This window comes from Bufo bufo, chromosome 5, assembly GCF_905171765.1.
Source record: "Bufo bufo chromosome 5, aBufBuf1.1, whole genome shotgun sequence".
NCBI lineage: Eukaryota > Metazoa > Chordata > Amphibia > Anura > Bufonidae > Bufo > Bufo bufo.
The window spans coordinates 140578118-140604027 of record NC_053393.1 but is presented as its reverse complement, the minus strand read 5'-3'; the positions used below and the strand labels follow the sequence as shown (position 1 = coordinate 140604027).

Sequence of the window (25910 nt, the reverse complement as noted above, 5' to 3'; positions counted from 1 at the left end):
CATTAGAGTGAAGGCTACTATGAGAAACATGGGGTGGCACCATCTCTATTTTAAAAGGGTTTTACCACATTTCAGTATTCCCTCTTTTAGGCCTTATGCTGGAAAGACCCAGACACTGTGTAGTTACAAATAAGCTGACCTTAGAATACAATAATTGTGTTGTAATCGCGGTGGTCATGGTCTTGCAGCTACAATACTAACAATTGACATTACTGCCGGGGCGGATTGGCCATAGACCCTACAGGGAAATTTCCCGGACCGATGCCTTGATGGGCCACCTATGCCCTCCTCACGGCTGCACATTATGGGTACATAATAATCTGATTATCTCCTACTAACCTGGCCAGCAGCCCTCCTGAATTCAACTGTATCGACATCCTCAGGACAGTAATACAGTTGAATACTGTGGCACAGATGGCAGTATTTTGTGCTGCTCTGTGGTATTTGGTTCATCTGGGGAGGTATATTGCTCTGCCCTATGGTATTGCTGACCCTCTTATTTCTGTTGTCCCTGCCTAATTATGTTGCCTTCTTTCAATTTGGACCCTCCTGGAACATGGGGCCACTTTTAAGTTTTTTTTCCAGGGCCACTTTTAGTGTCCAGTCCAACCCCAGATTACTGCCATGTGAATGAGGCCTTTGCCAAGTGGACAAATGCTGCAAATAATGCATCTGGGCAATCAATGTAGACTTTATTATCACTTACTATAGTTGCAGCAGTCTAGGTCTTGTTAATCTTCATTCTGTTGAGATCTAAGATGCTGTTAGTTTGAGAGATTGAACCCCTGGTTGGGCGGGCAGTGGTTTGTGGCTACAATACAAATCCATAAAATGTAGCGTTCTTACAACCATCTGAATTAAGCCTTAGGGAAATAAACATTGACTGCTTTTTTTTTGGAAACACTTCTAATGAAAACGTGTTGTGGAAACCTGAAAACCACTTTATGGTAAATGTTTTGGAATAACAATCACACGTGGATGCACGTTGGGCAATAGGTACTGGTATACAACATCATCACATTGGTGGGCATCCTCCTGAACATCTCATAAGAACAAATATATTCTATAGGCAGTTTAGTTTTTAGACACACTAATAGAAAGGTTTTAGACTTCCAATGTTAGCCCTATGGTTAAACGCCTTGAGCTCTACTATGCTATACCTTACTTTCAGTTTGTGCTGGAGAGCAATATTAAAAATTGAGTATTACTAACAGTAATAGTAACATATGTTTATAAGGCCGAAAAAATACATCTGTCCATCCAGTTCAGCCTGTTATCCTGCAAGTTGATCCAAAGGAAGGGGGGAAAAAACTGTGAGGTAGAAGCCAATTTTCCCCACTTAAGGGGAAAAAAATTCCTTCCCGACTCAATTCAGGCAATCAGAATAACTCCCTGAATCAACGATCCCTCTCTAGTAGCTATAGCCTGTAATATTATTACGCTCCAGAAATACATCCAGGCCCCTCTTGAATTCCTTTATTGTACTCACCATCACCACCTCCTCAGGCAGAGAGTTCCATAGTCTCACTGCTCTTACCGTAAAGAATCCTCTTCTATGTTTGTGTACAAACCTTCTTTCCTCCAGACGCAGAGGATGTCCCCTCGTCACAGTCACAGTCCTGGGGATAAATAGATGATGGGAGAGATCTCTGTACTGACCCCTGATATATTTATACATAGTAATTAGATCTCCCCCCAGTCGTCTTTTTTCTAAAGTGAATAACCCTAATGTTGATAATCTTTCAGGGTACTGTAGTCACCCCATTCCAGTTATTACTTTAGTTGCCCTCCTCTGGACCCTCACCATGACTGCTATGTCTGCCTTGTTCACAGGAGCCCAGAACTGTCCACATTACTCCATGTGTGGTCTGACTAGTGATTTGTAAAGTGGCAGGACTATGTTCTCATCACGGGCATCTATGCCCCTTTTGATGCAAACCATTTTCTTATTGGCCTTGGCAGCAGCTGCCTGACACTGGTTTCTACAGCTTAGTTTGCTGTTCACTCAAATTCCTAGGTCCTTTTCCATGTCAGTGTTACCGAGTGTTTTATCATTTAGTATGTACTGGTGACTTGTATTATTCCTTCCCATGTGCATAACTTTACATTTGTCAGTGTTAAACCTCATCTGCCACTTCTCTGCCCAAGCCTGCAATCTGTCCAGATCCCTCTGTAGTAGTATACTGTCCTATTCAGTGTAAATTACTTTACACAGTTTAGTGTCATCTGCGAAAATTTATACTTTACTATGCAAGCCTTCTACAAGATCATTAATAAATATATTGAAGAGAATAGGGCCCAATACTGACCCCTGAGGTACTCTGCTAGTGACAGTGACCCAATCTGTGTGTACCGTTAATAACCACCCTCTGTTTTCTATCCCTCAGCCAGTTACTTATCCACATACAGACGTTTTCTCCCAGTCCGAGCATTCTCATTTTATATACTAACCTTTTATGTGGTACAGTGTCAAATGCTTTGGAGAAGTCCAGATATACGACATCCATTTATTCGCCGCTGTCAAGTCTAGAACTTACCTCCTCATAGAAACTGATTAAATTAGTTTGACATGACCGATCCCTCATGAAGCCATGCTGATATAGTAATAATGCAATAAATTAGTTTGACATGACCGATCCCTCATGAAGCCATGCTGATAGTAATAATGCAATAAACTCCAAAAGGACCACGCACTGCCTTTTGTCGTCACTGTTTTGGAGGAAGCAGTGAGCACCCCTTCTCTACGAATAGACTGAAGTAACACCTCTGGTTCTTGGAGCAGCCTTTTGTTCTAAGTCCAGTATCGGAGGTATCTCCAGTCCCAACAGTTCAAACCTTGGTTGCCACAGTCTGTGACCAAATCATGATCAAAGTGGATTTCCCTCTCTGGTTGAGTCCGAGTGATCAGATCGGAAGCTGGGTAAACCCTCTGCATTCAGTCCTGAGGACATAGATAGGACCCCAGGAATGTAAATTTAGTAATCCTGCTATTAAGGTACACTACTTTTGCCCTAATTGCAGCCTCTGCTATAGAGACACACAACAAAATCTATCAGCATACAGGACTATGCTAAAGCATTAAGTATAAAATAATTCCTTAATGTAATTAAAAAATAAAGAAAGCTTGCAAAAAATAATAAGCAATTTACATACATTTCGTTGTGCACAATTTATGTAAATGACTGACATAACCTGAACAATACATGTAACAGGCTTTTCAGTGTGAAATATGTACAGTAAAAAAAAGAAAAGAAAATAGCAATGTGAAAAATAACTTTTTCTTCATTTGTGACACAAATACGTATATAAATTATATAAAGTAATTTTTACCCTCAAACAGCACAGAAATTGCAATTTCTCTCTCATAAAACACTGCTGCATTATACAGCCATGTCAATGAAGAAAAAAACTAAAAATGTTATAGCTGCTGAAACATGGAGAGGTAAAAACTGAAAAAAAATAGCTGGTCATTAAGGGGTTAGTAAAAAACAAACAAAAAACATTATTATGTTTTCTAAAAATAGTAAACAATTTCTTATTGTGTACAGATTATTCCAAATTTTAAAAGAACAAAGCACAAACTCTTGCAGACAGTGACCTCTAGTGGTCAGACTAAATGTTGCACTTTTCTTTCCTAGGCAGCCTCTGGATGTACTGTAGGGAATATTTCTGCATTTATTTCCCATGGTTTATACACTGCTCAAAAAAAATAAAGGGAACACAAAAATAACACATCCTAGATCTGAGTTAATTAAATATTCTTCTGAAATACTTTGTTCTTTACATAGTTGAATGTGCTGACCACAAAATCACACAAAAATTAAAAAATGGAAATCAAATTTTTCAACCCATGGAGGTCTGGATTTGGAGTCACACTCAAAATTAAAGTGGAAAAACACACTACAGGCTGATCCAACTTTGATGTAATGTCCTTAAAACAAGTCAAAATGAGGCTCAGTAGTGTGTGTGTGGCCTCCACGTTCCTGTATGACCTCCCTACAACGCCTGTGCATGCTCCTGATGAGGTGGCGGACGGTCTCCTGAGGGATCTCCTCCCAGACCTGGACCAAAGCATCTGCCAACTCCTGGACAGTCTGTGGTGCAACGTGACGTTGGTGGATAGAGCGAGACATGATGTCCCAGATGTGCTCAATTGGATTCAGGTCTGGGGAACAGGCGGGCCAGTCCATAACATCAATGCCTTCGTCTTGCAGGAACTGCTGGCACACTCCAGCCACATGAGGTCTAGCATTGTCTTGCATTAGGAGGAACCCAGGGCCAACTGCACCAGCATATGGTCTCACAAGGGGTCTGAGGATCTCATATCGGTACCTAATGGCAGTCAGGCTACCTCTGGTGAGCACATGGAGGGCTGTGCGGCCCTCCAAAGAAATGCCACCCCACACCATTACTGACCCAATGCCAAACCGGTCATGCTGGAGGATGTTGCAGGCAGCAGAACGTTCTCCACGGCGTCTCCAGACTGTCACGTCTGTCACATGTGCTCAGTGTGAACCTGCTTTCATCTGTGAAGAACACAGGGCGCCAGTGGCGAATTTGCCAATCTTGGTGTTCTCTGGCAAATGCCAAACGTCCTGCACGGTGTTGGGCTGTAAGCACAACCCCCACCTGTGGACGTCGGGCCCTCATATCACCCTCATGGAGTCTGTTTCTGACTGTTTGAGCAGACACATGCACATTTGTGGCCTGCTGGAGGTCATTTTGCAGGGCTCTGGCAGTGCTCCTCCTGTTCCTCCTTGCACAAAGGCGGAGGTAGCGGTCCTGCTGCTGGGTTGTTGCCCTCCTATGGCCTCCTCCACGTCTCCTGATGTACTGGCCTGTCTCCTGGTAGCGCCTCCATGCTCTGGACACTACGCTGACAGACACAGCAAACCTTCTTGCCACAGCTCGCATTGATGTGCCATCCTGGATAAGCTGCACTACCTGAGCCACTTGTGTGGGTTGTAGACTCCGTCTCATGCTACCACTAGAGTGAAAGCACCGCCAGCATTCAAAAGTGACCAAAACATCAGCCAGGAAGCATAGGAACTGAGAAGTGGTCTGTTGTCACCACTCCTTTATTGGGGGTGTCTTGCTAATTGCCTATAATTTCCACCTGTTGTCTATCCCATTTGCACAACAGCATGTGAAATTGATTGTCACTCAGTGTTGCCTCCTAAGTGGACAGTTTGATTTCACAGAAGTGTGATTGACTTGGAGTTACATTGTGTTGTTTAAGTGTTCCCTTTATTTTTTTGAGCAGTGTATATTGCTAGCATATTCCACAGTCGTGTGCAGAGATTCTCATCACATTAGTCTCTTTCCTGATTGCTTCTTACTATCTAAAGGAGAACAGTGTGGTGTGCTTCACCCAAAACCTAGCTCCCTTTGCAGTCTTCACCTTGTCCCTCTCTGTGTGTCCTCTCTCACAATAGTGACAATTGACATATAAACATATATTATATTATTTTACATATACATACAGGTAGTTAAGTGGGTTTTCTGGAACCCCAAAATTGGTAGCGAAGGATGGGAATGCTTTGAAATAATGAAAAAAAAAATCAGCTCAAATTCCCTGCTGTTTTAGCACCCCGCGCTATACTTTTCGTGCTGCCACAGAGATGTGCCTGATTACTCCACATGAATGCTACAGCCAATCACTGGCCTCCATGGTCTCCTGTGGTATTATTGCATGTCATTGCTGCAGCGATCTCTATGCAGCGATAACTTCCCCAACTACATCATTTGAACGCTGAGGCCAGTGATTGGTTTCAGCGGTCATGTGTAGTTTCTCATGTAATCACTGGTGTGGGATTGAGCAGGTACCATGGTGATGGATCATGTGATGAACGCAGTGACGTCATCAAAGGTCAGATAAAGACAGAAGAGATGCCGGCTGCGCAAACAAGTGGATTAAGGTGAGTTAAATTTTTTTATTATTTTTTTTAACCCCTCCAGCGCTAGTTTACTATGCATTCTGTATTCAGAATGCTATTATTTTCCCTTATAACCATGTTATAAGGGGAAATAATACAATCTACACTACAACTAACCCAAACCTGAACTTCTGTGAAGAGGTTCGTGTCTGGGTACCACAGTCGGTTTTCTATCACGCGCGTGCAAAACACATTGCACCCGCGCGATAAAAACTGAACATCGGAACGCAATCGCAGTCAAAACTGACTGCAATTGCGTTCCTACTAGCGCGGGTTTGCCACAATGCACCGGGACGCATCCGAACCTAATCCTATATCCGGAGAACACACCAAGGGCAAAGATGGGGGGAATTGGTGTCGAACACAGGGAGGACAAAATGACTGTGAAGAGGCAAAAAAGTGGACATAACTACTGTGAGGGGACACAAAGGTGGGCATAACTACTGTGAGGGGGTACAAAGGTGGGCATAACTACTGTAGGGGGCACAAAGGTGGACATAACTACAGTGAGGGGCCACAAGGAGTACATAACTAGTGTTAAGGGGCACAAAGATGTGCATAACTACTGTGAAGGGGCACAAGGTGGGCATAGCTACAGGGAGGTGGCACAAAGGTGGGCATAGCTACAGGGAGGTGGCACAAGGTGGGCATAACTACTGTGAAGGGGCCACAAGGTGCGCATAACTACTGTGATGGTGGAAAAAGGTGGGCATTACTGTGGAGACAAAGATAGGCATAACTACTGTGAAGGGGCCACAAGGTGAGCATAACTACTGTGAGGGGGCACAAGGTGGGCATAACTACTGTGAAGAGGCCACAAGGTGGCCATAACTACTGTGAGGGGGCACAAGGTAGGCATGCCTACTGTGAAGGGGCCACAAGGAGCGCATAGCTACTTTGAGGGAGCACAAAGTTGGACATAACTACTGTGAAGGGGCACAAGGTGGGCATAACTACTGTGAAGAGGCCACAAGGTGCGCATAACTACTGTGAAGGTGGAAAAAGGTGGGCATTACTGTGAAGGAGGCAAAGATAGGCATAACTACTGTGAAGGGGCCCCAAGGTGGCCATAACAAAAGAAAAAAAATGTGCCGCTTAACTTTTTCCTCTTTATGTAAAATTGAGTGGCACGTGTGCAAGGGGGGGGGGGGGGGTTGCGATCCTGAATCCTTGCCCTGTGTGCAGGAAAGTGTAGATACACCTCTGAGCACCACCTGCTATTTGTCCTTTTTCTAAATTCTCTGTCCAACTCAGTGAGGTTGACATAAGCGTGCTCAGTTCCATCCTTCAACTGCCACTAGCTGCAGCACAAAGGACATGCCCCCTGGGAAAGGACACACCCCCTGAGCTGCCAGCTCAAATAAATCTAGCAGATCAATTGCAGCAATGAATGGACAGATCTTTGGATCCATGTGAGGTACAGGGCTGGTTCTAGCTTTGTTAGAAAGAGATCATTCATCATGTACTATATATTTTTCATTTTTTCCATTACTCATGGGATAACCCTTTTAACTTGTAATTTATACTGCTTGGTGAATGACATTAAAACTAAACCCAAAAAGCAAACCTCACAAAATTTTGGAATTTCTATTTTTTTCCATTCCCCCGCAAAGAAAAGCAAAATCATAAAAGTTTCTCAATACATTATATATACCCTTAATGGTGCCATAAAAAATTGCATCTTGCTCCACTAAAAAATAAGCTCTCATACTCTGACAGAAAAATTAAAAATTTAGGGCTCTCAGAATTTGTATGTAATCCAAAATGGTACCAAAACTGCAGCTTGTCCCACAAAAACAAGCCCTTACAAGGCTCTGTGGATATAAGCAAGTTATAGGTGTCAGAACATGGAGATACAAAGACATTTTTAATTTTTTTTAGTACTAAAACATAATAAAAAATATACAAATTTGGTATCATTTGAATTGCACTGACCTGCAGAATAATGTTGTCATGTAATTTGTAGTGTTATGCAGTGAAAGGCATAAGAAGAAAAAGAAAAAATCACAAAATTTTATTTGTTTTTTAAATTTTCACCTCACCTTTTCATATTTTTTATTACAGGACATGGTGAAATATGGCTCGTCCTGCAAAAAAAAAACTCTCGTACGTCTATGTGAAATGAAAATTTTAAAAGTTATGGGGGGAAGGAAAAAAAGCTAACTCATAGTAACTGTTCAACATTGATATTTTACCAGCCCAGGATTTCCCTACAGAATGTGAATCGTCACAGCGCTTGTTTCTTGTTTTGTAGTCTTTTGAGTTTGCCACAGACCAGTTCAGTAGGGAAACATTGCACAATTTTGGGTAGTGACGATATTTGTCACTGAGGGACCTTCAGACGCATGGAGTTTACTGTCAACATGGCATGACATTCCTGTTCTGCCAGATAGAGAGAATTACACCACAGGTTCGAGAAGGAGGCATGTCATGATGAACACGTGTCTACATTAACTTTCAATGGTGAAGTAGAGCTAAGGATATCATGGGCGATTTCTGTAAATTCCCCTGTATCGTCTTTTCCTAGGAACTAATGTGAGAGTCAAGATAACAGAAACATTCAAATCAAATAAGGATCTAAACATCTTCTCTCCGATTTTAAAGTGCAGAATATGTTGCGCTATATAAATAAAGAGTATTATTATTGTTATTACTAGCAGAAGGACCCGGCTTCGCATGGTTATATTTCATCTATTTCATTTAATGTTTGTGTGTCGTTAAAAGATATCGACAGTATCCACTATAACAGTGACATCTACAGTACCCCGCCCCTTTAACAGTGACCTCCACAGTGGCCTTCCCCCTTAACAGTAACATCCACAGTACCGCGTCTCGTTAATAGTGATTTCCACAATAATCCGCACCCTTAACAATAACCTCTACACAGCTCCATTACCTTAAAATGTGACCTCCACAACACCCCGCCCCCTTAATAGTGACCTCTACAGCACCCCGCCCCGTCATGACCCACAATGCAAGTCAATGACCTCCATAGCGGACCGTCCCCTTAAATGTGACCTCTATCATTCCCTGCCCCCTTAACAGAGACCTCCACAGCACCCACCCCTTTAACAGTGACCTCCACAGCATCCCTCCCCTTTACTAGTGACCTCCACAGCATCCCGCCCCCTTAACAGTGACCTCCACAGTGGCCGCCCCTTTATTAGTGACCTCCATAGTACCCAATCTCCTTAACAGTGATTTCCACAACACCCCGTCCCCTTAACAGTGGCCTCTACAGCAATCTGCCCCTTAACACTGACCTCCATAGCGGACCGTCTCCTTAAATGTGACCTTCACAGCAGCCTGCCCCTAGGATGGCCAGAGGTCCAGTTTTAGGCCGGACAGTCCGGTTTCAGACTACCTGTCCTCTGTCTGGCGCAGGGCCTGGACGGACACAGGGATGTCGTTTTGAACAGCTCACTCTCAGACAGCAGCACTGTGCTGTCTGAGCGTGAGCTGTAGGGAGATAGTCACCATTCCTCCCACCCCTGCAGCTGACAGAAGTAGATTTTTACCTGCATTTTTTCAATCCTTGTCGGCTGCGGAGTGGGAGGGGGCGTGATCTAACCGGGTCAAGGGCATGGCTTAGCGGGACCTAGGGGCGTGGTTTCTAAGTCCGTCTTTTGAGGGTGGCCTGAATGGCCACCCTACCTGCCCCCTTAACTGTGACCTCCACAGCACTCCACTCCCTTAACAGTGTCATGCACAGCGCCCTGCCCCTTTAAAGCTGACCTACAGCAGTGAAGAAAAATGGCTGGGTTGTTATGGAAACCTGGAGTAAAACTGTGTATGTGGAGACTGGAGGATCTGCGAGCTTCTATTGGCTGATAAGGGTCATGTGACCAAGCTTCTATTGGCTAATGGATTTTTTGGGAATATCTCAGGAACGGTACGTCCTAGAGAGCTGAGTCCCGGTCTAAAACCTTCCCGGACACCTGATGTACCTGTGTGCCAAATGTCGTGATTGTAAATGCGACGGTGCGGATTCCTTTAGCGGACATACACACATACACTCAGCTTTATATATTAGATTATTATTAGACTAGACAGTTGTGCTTGGCCAGGCTCATTTAACTTCAGAACCAAGTTTGTCCGTTAGCAGCAATAATCATGGTGAGGTTTTCAGCAGGTGAAATTACATTGTTATTTTATTGCCCTCTAACTATGTTTTTTGCTCCTCTGTATCTTTAGACATTGCTATAAGGATGGAAACACTTATGCCTCATTCACACGTCCGTGTTAGGTCAGTGATTTCCATCAGTGATTTTGAGCCGAAAACCAGGTGCGGCTCTAAACACAGAACAGGAGCAGATCTTTCCCTTATACCTTATGTCTGTGGAGGCTCACAATCACTGCTGGAAATCACTGACCAAACACTGACGTGTGAATAATGCTTTACTAGCTATCACTATAAACATCTCCGTCCTTACGGTCACATGGAAGAACGCCATGGTAAGCTGCACGCTCAGCTGCTGGTAACTATGGAGGAAAATGTTTGAAATCAGTTTTACTTGATGTTATTTATGCCAAATGTATCATGGTACGTTGTTTGCTAAATTTGGAGCATCTTTACAAATAACTGTATTGTCTAGTGATAAATACTCCATTTATTACGACATTCCCCTTTACTGGAGTAAGTGTTCATGATCTGATCCTTCCTTCCTCTGAAGCCATGGAATCATGTTTTTGGCTGCAGCGATTATGTCCCCCTATTCTGCATCCAATCACTGGCCTCAGAGGTATATGGGACGGGACCAGTGATAGGCTGCAGCGGTCATTTGCAATATACAGGGGTTTGGGTGGTGAGTATACTTTTTTTTTTATGATTCTAATACCTTCCCTACTTAAAAAAATTAACTTGGACAATCCTTTTAAGATAAAGGGGTTAGATGTAGTTTGCAGTAGTATGCTGGGGAGGGGAGCAGTGGGACAAGTGTGGAGGCTTCTGTCTCCTGTTATGACTATAAACAAGACAAAATGAAACTTAGTTATTTTTTTACCCAGTAAAACTGTTGATGGAATAACAGAGTGGGCTACACAGAGAAGCTTTCAGACCGGACAAACCTACGGTCCATACAAGGAACTCTTCTAAAAAGTGTTAAATCAAAGGGATCATCATAATTTATCCTACACACCATGATTTCAGGTAACAATCTATTGTCGTAATATATAATAAGGCTTAAGTGTGCAGTTGTATATAGCTTTTTTTTTACTGTTCAAATTCATATCAAATATCTGTTACATTTTGTGTTTCTTTTTAACAAATGAATTATTAGATGTGAGTATCATACTATTAAGAGTGGTTTCACACACAGCGGTTTTTGCTTAAAGAAGCCACTGGATCCAGAAGGTGTACAAGTCCTTATTTTAGATTTTCCATTACTTTTGAAACCACTTCTACCCTGCATGAAAAATTGCCTCAAAAAACGTTTCTGTGTGTTTTTCTGAATCAGAAAAAAAAGCTCTGTTTGCGTTAAACTTGTCATTTGGGCTTAGGCTACTTTCACACCAGGGTTAATATTTTCCAGTATTCAGATCCATCATAGGGTCTCAATACCAGGAAAAAACGCTTCAGTTTTGTCCCCATTCATTGTCAATGGGGACAAAACGTAACTGAAGAGAACGAAACTCTCCAAAATGCATTCCGTTCCGTTCTCATACTGCATTCTGCGTTTTGCTTTCCGTCCTGGGATGCGGAGCAAGACGGATCCCTCATGACCCACAATGCAAGTCAATGGGGATGGATCCATTTTCTCTGACACAATCTGACACAATAGAAAACGGATCTGTCCTCTATTGACTTTCAATGGAGTTCATGACGGATCCGTCTTGGGTATGTAAAGGATAATACAACCAGATGCGTTCAGAACGGATGCAGATGGTTGTATTATCAGTAACGGAAGCATTTTTGCTGAGCCTTGCCAGATCCAGCAAAAACGCTGGTGTGAAAGTAGCCTAAGTCGGAGCTCTCTGGTTCCTGCATTGCCAATCGGTATCGAAATGCCCGCCGGCCCCATGAACTATAATGGGTTCTGGCTGAGATCCGGCTGCTACCTGGCAAATATCCTCAGAATCCGTCCGACAAAAACTGCTGCCTGCATCAAAACTGCATCAAAACTGCGGTGGTGGCTTTCAAGCAAAAACCGCTGTGTGTGAAACCACCCTTAATAGTAGCAGTGTTTTTTGTCCAGCCAATTCTCAACATATTTGATGGGTAGGACCCAGCTCTCCACCAGACCCCATTATAGTTAATCGGGCTGGCAGGCATTCTGGTACCGATCGGCAATGCTGGATCCAGAGAGCTCTGGCAGGCTGTTCACTGCCGGAACAGCTTCCGGATCTCTTACTGAATATGTGAAACTAGCCTTACCTACAATGCCATGTAAAACCCTTAGATAACAAATGGCGATATCACAACGATTTGTGCGCATTGACAAGCTCTGCTTTCTGTATATGTGCCTGCTCTGTTCTGTATACAGATTATACAACACATTTGATAGTCTTGTTTCTGAGAGATAATCATATTCATAATAATCATGTTTTATTTATTTCATTTTTAATCTGCATTATATGACCATTCTAGTTGTGGGTGTGATAGAAGTTAAATATATACAGTCAGGTCCATAAATATTGGGACATCAACACAATTCTGAAATTTTTGGCTCTATTCAAAAGCAGCAGGATGAATTCTGAAGTGTTTCGGGCAATATTATCTGCTCATATTCAGCCAAATGCTTCAGAACTCATTGGACGGCACTTCACAGTGCAGATGGACAATGACCCAAAGCATACTGCAAAAGCAACCAAAGAGTTTTTTAAGGGAAAGAAGTGGAATGTTATGCAATGGCCAAGTCAATCACCTGACCTGAATCCGATTGAGCATGCATTTCACTTGCTGAAGACAAAACTGAAGGGAAAATGCCCCAAGAACAAGCAGGAACTGAAGACAGTTGCAGTAGAGGCCTGGCAGAGCATCACCAGGGATGAAACCCAGCGTCTGGTGATGTCTATGCGTTCCAGACTTCAGGCTGTAATTGACTGCAAAGGATTTGCAACCAAGTATTAAAAAGTGAAAGTTTGATTTATGATTATTATTCTGTCCCATTACTTTTGGCCCCTTAACAAGTGGGAGGCGCATATGCAAACTGTTGTAATTCCTACACCGTTCACCTGATTTGGATGTAAATGCCCTCAAATTAAAGCTGACAGTCTGCAGTTAAAGCACATCTAGTTTCATTTCAACTCCATTGTGGTGGTGTATAGAGCCAAAAATGTTAGTATTGTGTCCATGTCCCAATATTTATGGACCTGACTGTATCTTAAAACACACATTGTCATTTAAAGGGTCTTGAGTGGATCAGGCCTACAATATCAGGCACATCTAATGGGCAAGTCTGGTGCTATTTCTTGTGCCCATTTTCTTAATCCAGGTCTAACTTTAAGTCAGTAAAACACTCCACATGACATTAGGGAGGCCAATAACTTTGTATGTTGGGTCATATACTCACCTGGCCGTGCTCCTATGGCGAGTCCGGCTTATCTTTGTTGGCGTTGCCATCGTTGCGCCGTTGCCGTGTCAGCCGGCAGGGCTGGTCAGCCTATCAGTGTGCAGGGACAGTAGGCCAACCATGTTTGGCGCGTGTCCTGTGCATACTGACATTAGGAGGGCTTGACCTATCAGAGAGCAGGGATGTCAGGCCAATCAGGCTCAGCGCCGGTACAGCTGCTTCCTTACAGAGAGATATTTAATCAGGAAACTGCTGGCCACAGTCGTTTGTGATTGGTCTTCCTATATCAGATGCGTCCTTTGCTGTATATCTCGGATCCCTGGATTTCTGACCTTGGATTTGCCTTTTGACTTTGCCTCTGACTGATGATTTAATCATTGACGTTTCTCCCGGTGCTGACCCTACTTGGTATTATCTGTGTTTGTCTCTTGTTCTGGTCTTGATGTTACTCTCTGGTTTACACTTTGGCTTGTTCGTGGTTCTGGATGTGAACTCTGATTTGTTCTTGCCGTTCCCATCTGTTTTTGACCTGGTTTGTCTGACTACCCCTCTAAAGTCTCTTAGAAAAGTTAGTGTCTGTTGCTGAGTTGGGAGCCGCCATTTAGGGTAGATCATCTAAGTAGGTAGACAGTGGCATGGGTGGAGTTTAGGACTGCATTGTAACCTGCCTTACGTGAAACTATGGAGACAAGGTTGAATGCAGTGAGTATTGGTGCATCTAAGTATATCACTAAACAAATGCACAGTAGTAATATGAAAATGGAAAAAAAATGTAAGGAGTCCAGCAAACTAAAACATAACCACATACTTTCTTTCTATGAGGACACGCAAAGTACCAATATCCACCCAGACGTGACCAGGTATCAGTTCCATAGTGCTGATACAATATTCCCTGTAACATATATTGCATGTGCCAAAAGATATTTGTACCAATGTATTTCCTATATAATAGTGCTGATCATATGTAAGTGCCCAAAGAGTAGTACCGATTTTAGTATCAGTCCTGCCATTTCAGTGCCCCTACAATAGAGCCAACCATTATAGTGTCTATTACCATGTCAGCAATAGTTTCCATTTATACTGTGAGCCATATATACTCTGAGCTATTGTATCAATAGCAGTCACGGACTTTCGCGCGACAGGTGGCAGGAGATCTGTGAGACAGGCAACACGTGGTTTGATCTGACATGTTTTCCTTTTGGACCAAATGACGTCTCTGTTTTTTCTGCTGCTTGCCACACCTTCTTTCCCCAGGTGTTGCTATTGTGGTCATTTAACCTTCCCTATTTATTGTTGTTTATTCCACTATGCTATGCGGTTTATAGCTTCTGTTGGACTTGTGGTTAGCTTGTGTTTGGTTCTCGGCTGAGTTCCTGGTGCTACCAAAGCTTCATTGAATATAAATGTTTCTGTTCCCTTTTGTATTTTGTTTTGATAAATGTGTGTGTTGCCTTTCCCTGTTGTTTGTCATTAGGCCTGAGGGAGACTCCTGTTCATCCTTCCCTTTGGAGGAACAGGTAGACTCAGTCCTGACATTAGTTCCAGGGTTCTATAGAGTGAGATAGGATTCTAGGTATCCGGTGTATGAACTTGCCTACCTTTGGGGCTTGTTCATACTGGTAGTCTGTCAGGACTGGAGTTAGTGTTTTCTCTAGGAGGTGTCCATCTAACAGTAGGACCCGGCTTCGCACGGGTATATTTCATCTATTTCAGTTAATGTTTGTCTGTGTTGTTAAAAGATATCGACAGTATCCCCCATAACAGTGACCATTACAGCACCCTGACCATTTAACAGTGAACGCCATAGTCCCCAAACCCCTTAACACTGCCCCCCCCCACAGTGCCCCGCCACTGTAAAATAGGACCTCCACAGAAGCCCATTCCCTTAACTTTGACCTTCACAGCAGCCTGCCCCTTTAACAGTGAGTTTCACCCCACCCCACTCCTTTAACAGTGACCTCCACAGTACCCTGCTGCCTTAACAGTGGTCTCCACAGCAGTTGCCCCTTTAATAGGGGCCAATGCCCCCTTAACAGTGACCTCCACAGTGTCCGCCCCTCCCCTTTAACAATGACCTCCACAACGGCCTGCCCCCTCAACAGTAACATCCACGGTGAACGCCTCTTTAACAGTGACCTCCACAGTGCCCGCCCCTTTAACAGTGACCTTCACAGCGCCTTGCCCCTTTAATGCCAGGGCTACACGACGGCATGTGTCGCACGACATTTTGTCTCAACAATTTTTATAATGATAGGCTATGGTGTCACACTGCGACATGTGACATGCTGCGACTGCGACACGACAGCTGCAAAAAATCCATCCAATGTCGAGCGACACATGTAGCAGTGTAGTTGTGTCCTATGTGTCGTGCGACTTATTGTCGTCGTGTAGATCTAGCCTAAAGCTGACCTACAGCAGTGAAGAAAAATGGCTGGGTTGTTATGGAAACATGTAGTAAAACTGTGTGTATGTGGAGACTAAGGGCCTGTGAGCTTCTTATGACTGCTAAGGGACATGTGACCGTGTGTATGGCAGTTGGGATATGAAGAGAAAAACTTGCAGGCTTGTATTGGCTAATAAAGGTAATTTTTTTGGGAATATCTCAGGAACGGTATGTCCTAGAGAGCTGTGACCCCCACAAGATTTCTTTCTAGGTAGCAAGAAACATGTATACCAAGTTTCATTGAAATCAATGGTTGCGTTTTTGAGTGATCGCGGAACATACATACATACATACATACATACATACATATGTTCATCCTTCTTTATATATATAGACTAGCAGAAGGACCCGGCTTCACCCGGGTATATTTCATCTATTTCATTTAATGTTTGTGTATGTCATTAAAAGATATCGACAGTATCCCCCATAACAGTGACCTCTACAGCACCCCGCCCCTTTAAAGATGACCTACAGCAATGAAGAAAAATGGCTGGATTGTTATGGAAACCTGGTGTAAAACTGTGTGTATGTGGAGACTAAGGGTCTGCGGGCTTCTATTGGCTGATAAGGGTCATGTGACTTCTATTGGCTAATGCATTTTTTGGAATATCTCACGCAGGTTTGTCCTTTTGAACAGCTCACTCTCAGACAGCAGCACTGTGCTGTCTGAGTGTAAGCTGCAGGGAGAAAGTCCCCCTCCCTCCCACCTCTGAAGCTGACAGAAGTTGATTTTTACCTTCATTTTTTTCAATCCCTATTGGCTACGGAATGGGAGGGAGCGTGGCCTTACCGGATTGAGGCGAGTCCTGGGGGCGGGGTTTTTAAGTCCGTCTTTTGAGGGTGGCCTGAATGGCCACCCTACCTGCCCCCTGGACTGTCACCTCCACAGCACTCAGCTCCCTTAACAGTGTCACCCATAGCTCCCTGCCCCTTTAAAGGTGACCTGCAGCAGTGAAGAAAAATGGCTGGGTTGTTATGGAAACCTGGTGTAAAACTGTGCGTATGTGGAGACTAAGGACCTGCGAGCTTCTATTGGCTGATAAGGAACATGTGACCGTGTGTATGGCAGTTGGGATATGAAGAGAAATATCTGCAGGCTTCTATTGGCAAATGTAGGTCATGTGATGTGCCATATTTGCTTTTTTTGGGAATATCTCAGGAACAGTACGTGCTAGAGAGCTGTGACCCCCACAAGATTTCTTTCCAGGTACCAAGGGATGTGTATACCAAGTTTTGTTTAACAAAATAACACAACCAATTAAAGTAGGTCAAACTACTGTCGGTACTAATGGGCTAAACCCTTCTAATCCAAGAGAATTCACAATAAATGGGTAGCTTAATTAAAACTTAACATTTAATAATGTCTATAGATAAAATAATGTGCCCAAAACACATGAAACATACAAAAAACTGCAGCAGGAGGCTGCGCTATCTCTCTTGGCAATTAATGCTCACAAGGAGATGAAAAGGGACCTGCAGGGATAGCGGTGTATAAATAGAGCAGGAGGAGAAAAGCATAGAAAGAGAGACACAATGCTGGGTCGATCGCCCTAGGTGTCCCTTGCTCTAGTCCCTGTCCTACTACCCTACTATGATAACCCTGCCGTCACCCTCCCTAAAAGTGGACTGCCCAGCTTTGCCCGATAGACAGAATAAGGTCCGTAGGTTCCCTCAGCTAATCCATCGGTGCAGGAGAGCAAGTGAACTGACAGAATGATATAGTTGATTGGACTAAACTGCAGTCTAGTGGAGATAAAAACTGCAGAAGATAGTACAACCAACAATCTGACATATATAGTAATGGACATGCAGTTAGCAGATATCTGACAGTATGATGGAGTCAATAAAGCCAAGTAACAACTGTGGCTGAAACCACAGTGTACAATGTAATCAACAAACTGGCAGATGCATGATATAACCGCGTATCCAAAAATAATAATAATAATAATAGTCCCGACGCGTTTCCTCAGAGGTTCCTGATTCCTCAGGGGACCAGAAAATGATGTCAGTGACCACTCAAAAAAGGTCACTTTATTCCAATGGGGAATAAATAGAAGACCAAGCTTCATACAACACCCTGCAGTGTTGGGCTGCAGTCAGTCATGGATGCTGATGGTCATGTGATATCTGTTTATTAATCCAGACCTCAGCAGGTTTCTATTCAAACCAAGCCAAGTAACACCTTAAAAACAAGTGTTCATGGCCAGGTTTCCCCTCAGTTCATGTGACCAAACCTGTTAGGGTCACTACTCAACTGTTTTAAAAACATTTGTTCAACAGTGTGAATAAAGTCCAGATGTATATAAAACGCAACCTGGATCTAGCTCAAATTCAATGATGTTCATTAGAGTGTTTAACTAGTACATGTTGAAAGCAGCTCTCCTAAACCTATTCACATCAGGAAACATTCAAAAAGCTGTTCAAATGCGTGTGCTCCTACATGCTAACCAGCAGTTTTAGGTAGGTGCATAAGACACAAGTATCACTTATCTGTACAGCATTAGATGTTAACTGTCCACAGATCAAGGCGGCGGATGCTGCTCCTCGGCGTCCTGCATATGGCAATGGCAATGAGGAGACATTCCCGCCTCCTTTTTGAAACCCTGTTGCTCCGCCCATTTCCCGCCCACTCGCGTCATGCCGCGTCATCCGACCCGGTCACGTGAGGCATCACCTGTTCACATCCCCAGGCACATGACTGTGCAGTTCCAGGAAGCGCTCAGTATAGCAGCGTATCTATACTACAGACCTGCCACTCAGACAGCCGGCCGTCTCCAGGAGGCGGAGACTCCAGCATCAGAGTGGCGCCCATTGTAGCCGCTGCAGACAGTGCGTCCACCAGAATATGCTCAATGTTGCACACGTTCGGGGCGGGTTTGTTACAGTGTTTATGCTACACCAGTGGGCAAACCTGGCCCAGCACAAAACAGAGTACAAATAAAGAATAAATTACCACAAGGTCTGTACAGTTCTCAGACATCACGGTGGAATGCAAGAGTATTCATCGGCCAATCACTCAAAAATATCTGTACTATATATAATTACTGCATAGTCACCCACATCCAGCAAAAACAAAAACAAAAATGGTGAAATATCCAGATCACATACAATTCTGATGATAATAACTAGTATATGTGAATAGACAAAAACCTATCTAAGGAGGAGAGGAAAGAGGAGGGGAGGGGACAAGAGGATATCAATGCTGCAGGTTCGGCGAGACCTAGGGGTCAATATAGCAGCTGAATGACAGCTGCTCATTTAGTCCCATGGGGACCACAGTTTTCAATCAAAAGATCCACCAGGTCTCTCTCTGCAAGATCCTCCTGTCCCAGTCCCCTCCCCTACTCGAACGTGCGACCACTTCAATGCCCATACATTTCAGGCCTGATACATCGCCACCATGTACCGCATTGACGTGTTTCGCCAAGGGTGTGTCTCGATGGTTTCTAACATCACCCAGATGTTCTCCCACCCGTCGTCGTAATTCGCGGGCGGTTTTACCCACATATTCGAGACCACATTCACAATTGATCTTATATATAACTTATATAGACATTATTAAATGTTAAGTTTTAATTAAGCTACCCATTTATTGTGAATTCTCCAAGTTTCGTTTAAATCGATGGTTGCGTTTTTAAATGATCGCAGAACATACATACATAAATACATACATATATACGTCCTTCTTTATATACACTGCTCAAAAAAATAAAGGGAACACTTAAACAACACAATGTAACTCCAAGTCAATCACACTTCTGTGAAATCAAACTGTCCACTTAGGAAGCAACACTGAGTGACAATCAATTTCACATGCTGTTGTGCAAATGGGATAGACAACAGGTGGAAATGATAGGCAATTAGCAAGACACCCCCAATAAAGGAGTGGTTCTGCAGGTGGTGACCACAGATCACTTCTCAGTTCCTATGCTTCCTGGCTGATGTTTTGGTCACTTTTGAATGCTGGCGGTGCTTTCACTCTAGTGGTAGCATGAGACGGAGTCTACAACCCACACAAGTGGCTCAGGTAGTGCAGCTTATCCAGGATGGCACATCAATGCGAGCTGTGGCAAGAAGGTTTGCTGTGTCTGTCAGCGTAGTGTCCAGAGCATGGAGGCGCTACCAGGAGAAAGGCCAGTACATCAGGAGATGTGGAGGAGGCCGTAGGAGGGCAACAACCCAGCAGCAGGACCGCTACCTCCGCCTTTGTGCAAGGAGGAACAGGAGGAGCACTGCCAGAGCCCTGCAAAATGACCTCCAGCAGGCCACAAATGTGCATGTGTCTGCTCAAACGGTCAGAAACAGACTCCATGAGGGTGATATGAGGGCCCGACATCCATAGGTGGGGGTTGTGCTTACAGCCCAACACTGTGCAGGACGTTTGGCATTTGCCAGAGAACACCAATATTGGCAAATTCGCCACTGGCACCCTGTGCTCTTCACAGATGAAAGCAGGTTCACACTGAGCACATGTGACAGACGTGACAGAGTCTTGAGACGCCGTGGAGAACGTTCTGTTGCCTGCAACATCCTCCAGCATGACCGGTTTGGCATTGGGTCAGTAATGGTGTGGGTGGCATTTCTTTGGAGGGCCGCACAGCCCTCCATGTGCTCGCCAGAGGTAGCCTGACTGCCATTAGTTACCGAGATGAGATCCTCAGACCCCTTGTGAGAACATATGCTGGTGCGGTTGGCCCTGGGTTCCTCCTAATGCAAGACAATGCTAGACCTCATGTGGCTGGAGTGTGTACAAAATTTTAATTATATAAAACATAAAAAAAAGAAAAAGAAACTTGTGCTATGATTTGTTGCTTCGGGCAAACAGTTTCAGAAGTCTCTCCCTATTTATTTTAAGTTACTCTTGATGTATAAGTGATTAGTTGTCCGCATCCTGCAAATTTTGGGTAGTGACGATATTTGTCACTGAGGGACCTTCAGACGCATGGAGTTTACTGTCAACATGGCATGACATTCCTGTTCTGCCAGATAAAGAGAATTACACCACAGGTTCGAGAAGGAGGCATGTCATGATGAACACGTGTCTACAGTACATTAACTTTCAATGGTGAAGTAGAGCTAAGGATATCATGGCCGATTTCTGTAATTTCCCCTCTATAGTCTTTTCCTAGGAACTAATGTGAGAATCAAGATAACAGAAACATTTAAATCAAATAAGGATCTAAATATCTTCTCTCTGATTTTAAAGTGCAGAATATGTTGCGCTATATAAATAAAGAGTTTTATTATTATTATTACTAACAGAAGGACCCGGCTTTGCACGGGTATATTTAATCTATTTAATTTAATGTTTGTGTGTCGTTAAGAGATATTGACATTATTCACTATAACAGTGACATCTACAGTACCCCGCCCCTTTAACAGTGACCTTTACAGCGGCCTGCCCCCTTAACAGTAACATCCACAGCGCACTCTTCATTTAAAGCCTCTTGCACACGACTGTATGGCTTTTTCAGTTTTTTTGCGGTCCCCAAAAAACGGATCCGCAAAAAATACGGATGATGTCCGTGTGCATTCCGTTTTTTGCGGAACGGAACAGCTGGCCCCTGTTAAAACAGTACTATCCTTGTCTGTTATGCGGACAATAATAGGACATGTTCTATCTTTTAACGGAACGAAAAAATGGAAATACGGAAACGGAATGCATACGGAGTACCTTCTGTTTTTTTTGCGGATCCATTAAAATGAATGGTTCCGTATACGGAACGCAAAAAACGGAACGTAAATGGAAAAAAAAACGTTTGTGTGCAAGAGGCCTAACAGTGACCTCCACAGCGGCTGCCCCTTTATTAGTGACCTCCATAGTTCCCCGTCTCGTTAACTGTGATTTCCACAATAGCCCCCCCTTAACAGTGACCTCTACAGAGCTCCGTTACCTTAAAATGTGACCTCCACAACACCTCGCCCCCTTAATAGTGACTTCTACAGCACCCCGCCCCTAACACTGACCTCCATAATGGACCATCCCCTTAACTGTGACGTCCATTGTTCCCTGCCCCCTTAACAGAGACCTCCACAGCGCCTGCCCTTCTAACAGTGACCTCCACAGCATCCTGCCCCTTAACATTGACCTCCACAGCAGTCCGCCTCTTTAATGCTAGGGCTACACGACGACATGTGTCGCGCGACATTTTGTCTCAACAATATGGATTGTCGCACCAATGTCGTGTGACACATGTAGCAGTGTAGTTGTGCCCTATGTGTCGTGCGACTTATTGTCGTTGTGTAGCCCTAGCCTAAAGCTGACCTACAGCAGTGAAGAAAAATGTCTGGCTTGTTATGGAAACCTGGAGTAAAACTGTGTGTATGTGGAGACTAAGGGCCTGCGAGCTTCTATTGGCTGGATCAACTTGCAGGATAACAGGCCGAACTGGATGGACAAATGTCTTTTTTCGGCCTTATGTACTATGTTACTATGTTACTAGGTATGGCAGTTGGGATATGAACAGGAAGACTTGCAGGCTTGTATTGGCTAATGCAGGTCATTTTTGGGGAACATCTCAGGAACGGTACGTCCTAGAGAGCTGTGACCTCCACGAGATTTCTTTCCAGGTAGCAAGAGATGTGTATACCAAGTCTCGTTGAAATCGATGGTTGCGTTTTTGAGTGATCGCGAAACATACTGTACATATAAACATCCTTCTTTATATATATAGATAAAGTTAATACAAGGCACTTACTAATGTGTTGTGATTGTCCATATTGCTTCCTTTGCTGGCTGGGTTCATTTTTCTCACGTTATACACTGCTCGTATCCGGGGGCTATGACCAACCTGCAAACCCAATGCATGTTTACCCATTTCCTCTGTTACTGAGTTTATCAATTTCACTTGTAGCCCACCCATGAGGGGTGGCTCCTTCTCTCCCACCCTTCTTCCTTTTATTCTAATATCCACCAATCTAGACGGCCTATTGGCCCCATTTGAAGGACTTCACTACAGTTTGCAATATTAGTTGACTGTTGTTCCCTACACTATTTCCTGGTCATTACTTTTAGTTTATCTTGCCTATTCTTCTGATTAGATCCAATGTTAAACTTGAACAAAATGTAAATTATATAAAACATAAAAAAAAAAAAAAAGAAACTTGCACTATGATTTGTTGCTTTGGACAAACAGTTTCAGAAGTCTCTCCCTATTTATTTTAAGCCACTCTTGATGTAGAAGTGATTAGTTGTCCACATGTTGTAAAATCTTTACTTTTCTTATAGTAAAAGAAAAGGTCTAACAATGGTTGTCTCATTTTGACAATCCCCTTTTAAAATATGAAATATGGCTTATTTAACTGCAACAACAAGAAAGCATCACAGTGCAGCACGGTGGCTCAGTGGTTAGCACTAGGGACTGGTGTCCTAGGTTTGAATCCACATGGAGTTTGTGTGGTTTCCTCCAGGTACTCCGGTTTCCTCCAAAGACATACTTAGGGACTTTAGATTGTGAGCCCCATTGGGGACAGCGCGTACTAATGTCTGTAAAGCGCTGCAGAATATAGTAGCGCTATATAAGTGCATAAAATAAATATAAATGCTTTATATACAAAATAAAGCACATCAATAAACTTGCATGTTGAAAATAATTTAAAAACCCTAAGTAAATCTAGAGAGCTGCCAGAAAGATGCACAAATAAAGAAATGCTTCCAAGGTGCAGACCCATAATAAGGTCAGTGTCGTAATATACAGAAAAACAGATCTCTTATTGGGCATATGGAAATGGGTTGTCATAGCAAGACTACCATTAAATACTATGAAGTTCTCAACTCCGCACAGAACAGTTACCTATTGAGTTTCCATTGCTAACTGTTGAAAATCATGAAATTCTAAATGTCCGTTTTTTTTTCTGCAGCTTGCTGGAGGTCTGGATATACTCTAATTAAGGACTCCAATCCATCAACCCGGTAAGTTCAGTCTGGTGCTATAAGCTTGCAGTAAGGCCTTATTCACATGTCACTGATCATGTCCGTTTGCAGTTTGGGTTCTCCATATGTATTTTCGAACAACATTGGTCTACAACTTTGGTCTGCTTTGCAGACGGAACGCACTCATTTTACTCAGTAGGTCCATGAAAACCATGAACAGGACACGGAAGCCATTTGTGGTCCATTCTTCACTGATCCATTACATAGAAAATTAACAGAGCTTGTAAAAGCCATAGTGAAAAAACACTGTCTTGTCTTGAACTCGGTCTTTTAAAGAAAAACTCAAATTCGAGATCCTAATTTGTAGTACGTTTGCCTTGCGGTGTTATGGAACACCTCCTTCTTTCCGTTCCCTTGTTTTCCTGACCTTTCCTCCCCTCCCTACCCCCCCCCCCTCCTATATCAGTGTGTTTGTCATACCCGATTTGTCTTTACACAAGATAAACTGATTTGGCTTATGTTAGCCTTGCTTTATACACGATTATTTGAACTATTGTTGTTCTTCTTTTGAATAGTACGAACATGCTTGTCATCTCACTCTCCTTTCAATAAATTTAGATGGAACCATAAAGAAAAACTCAAGAGAAAAATGGTCTAAGTTTTTGTTTCTGTAAAACAGACGAGGTCATGTTAATATGACTCAGGGGGAAAAGTGAATTATTTCCTAACCTTCTTCTCTAGATGCTGTCTCTCTCTTCTGCCTTACAGTCAATGACATCCGATAACTTCTACTTGATGATAAAACTATGTTCTGTGACTGCTTGTCACTTTCTTTTCCTTATTCCCTATAGCAGGTCATACAAACTACAGTATTTTTTGGACTATAAGATGCACCGGACTTTAAGACACAATCATGGGCGTACATAGAAATCAATGGGCCCGATAGCAAGAATCTGAATTGGGCCCCCTAACTCTGACCACTACCCACCCTGGACCATCCCACCACCTGTCCTGGCTCCTCCCATGCCACACCCCTTTTGTATTCCTACAGACCCAGAGAATTAAGGACACGGGTCAGATTTTCCGCAAAGGAACAAAAACCCATAAGAGGAATTTTTTTTCCCTGCTTCCCACTACATTGTATGCCATATTAAAGTACAACTTGTACTGCAAAAAAATAAGCCCTCATATGGATATGTGAATGGAAAAATAAAAAAAGTTATGGCTCAAGGAAGCTAGGGAAGAAAAATGAAAATGCAAAAATGAAAAAACCTTTGGTATCTTATTGGTTAAAAGGGTTATCCAACCCCTATTGTGCCCCCCAAAATGCAACAGTTCTTCACCCTTATGGCCCCAGAATAAGCCACATGCCCCCCCCCCCTCACAGAAATGAGTTCTCCTCACTCACGGCATCTGAGAGTATTAAAAACCAGAAGTGTGGGATTCCACTCCAAGGGCGCTTTCCCCCAGCGGAGATCGGGAAAAGCACCCTGTTCTATGAATAAGCCAAAGCCTGTACTAGGCTTCCAGGCTCATTGTTAGTATATCCCAATTTCGGCCACTAGATGGCAGCACTGAATTTTGATAGAGTGATTTCTATACAGACTAATGGAGCAATTTACATCTGATGATTGTAAGTTGTGGTCCACTTGGGGGACCTAACAAAAAGTAAAAAATTTTTTTTAAAGTTTTGAAAATATAAAAAAATTAAAATCACCCCTATTCCCCTAAATAAAAAGAAACAAAAAAATAGCATTATGGGCATCGCCGCATGTGAAAACGCCCATACTATTAAAATATTTTAAAAAGTTAGCCCATATGTTTTTTAAATTTTTTTAAAAAGGCCAATTCGCGTTTTTCATCACTTTATCTCCAAGAACATTGAATAAAAAGTGATCGTCATACACACCCCAAAATGGTATTGTCAAAAATGACAGATCGTCCCATAAAAAATGAGCCCCCACACATCTCAGTAGACATAGCTATGTGCGATGTAGAAGCTCCTGAGGGCAATAGCTTTAAATTTATCACTGGGCTCGGCGCATGCTCGGTGCATGCCCAGTGACACATTTGAAGCTGTTGCCCTCAGGAGCTTCTACGTGGCGCAGGCAGTCCACGGTACTGCGCCTGCGTGAGATTTCACGTAG

At 43.3% G+C, this 25910-nt stretch overlaps 1 protein-coding gene across 1 annotated transcript in view; it reads left to right on the top strand.

The window, feature by feature from the left end:
- The first annotated feature begins 10882 nt into the window (after positions 1 to 10882).
- Positions 10883 to 25910, top strand: part of LOC121001879 (chloride channel protein C-like) — a 230135-nt gene continuing 215107 nt past the window's right edge. The window contains exons 1-2 of the mRNA XM_040433111.1: positions 10883 to 11085; positions 23751 to 23802. Coding sequence (XP_040289045.1) covers positions 11076 to 11085; positions 23751 to 23802 — 62 coding nt within the window. The 5' untranslated portion in view covers positions 10883 to 11075. The remainder of the gene's footprint in view (positions 11086 to 23750; positions 23803 to 25910) is intronic.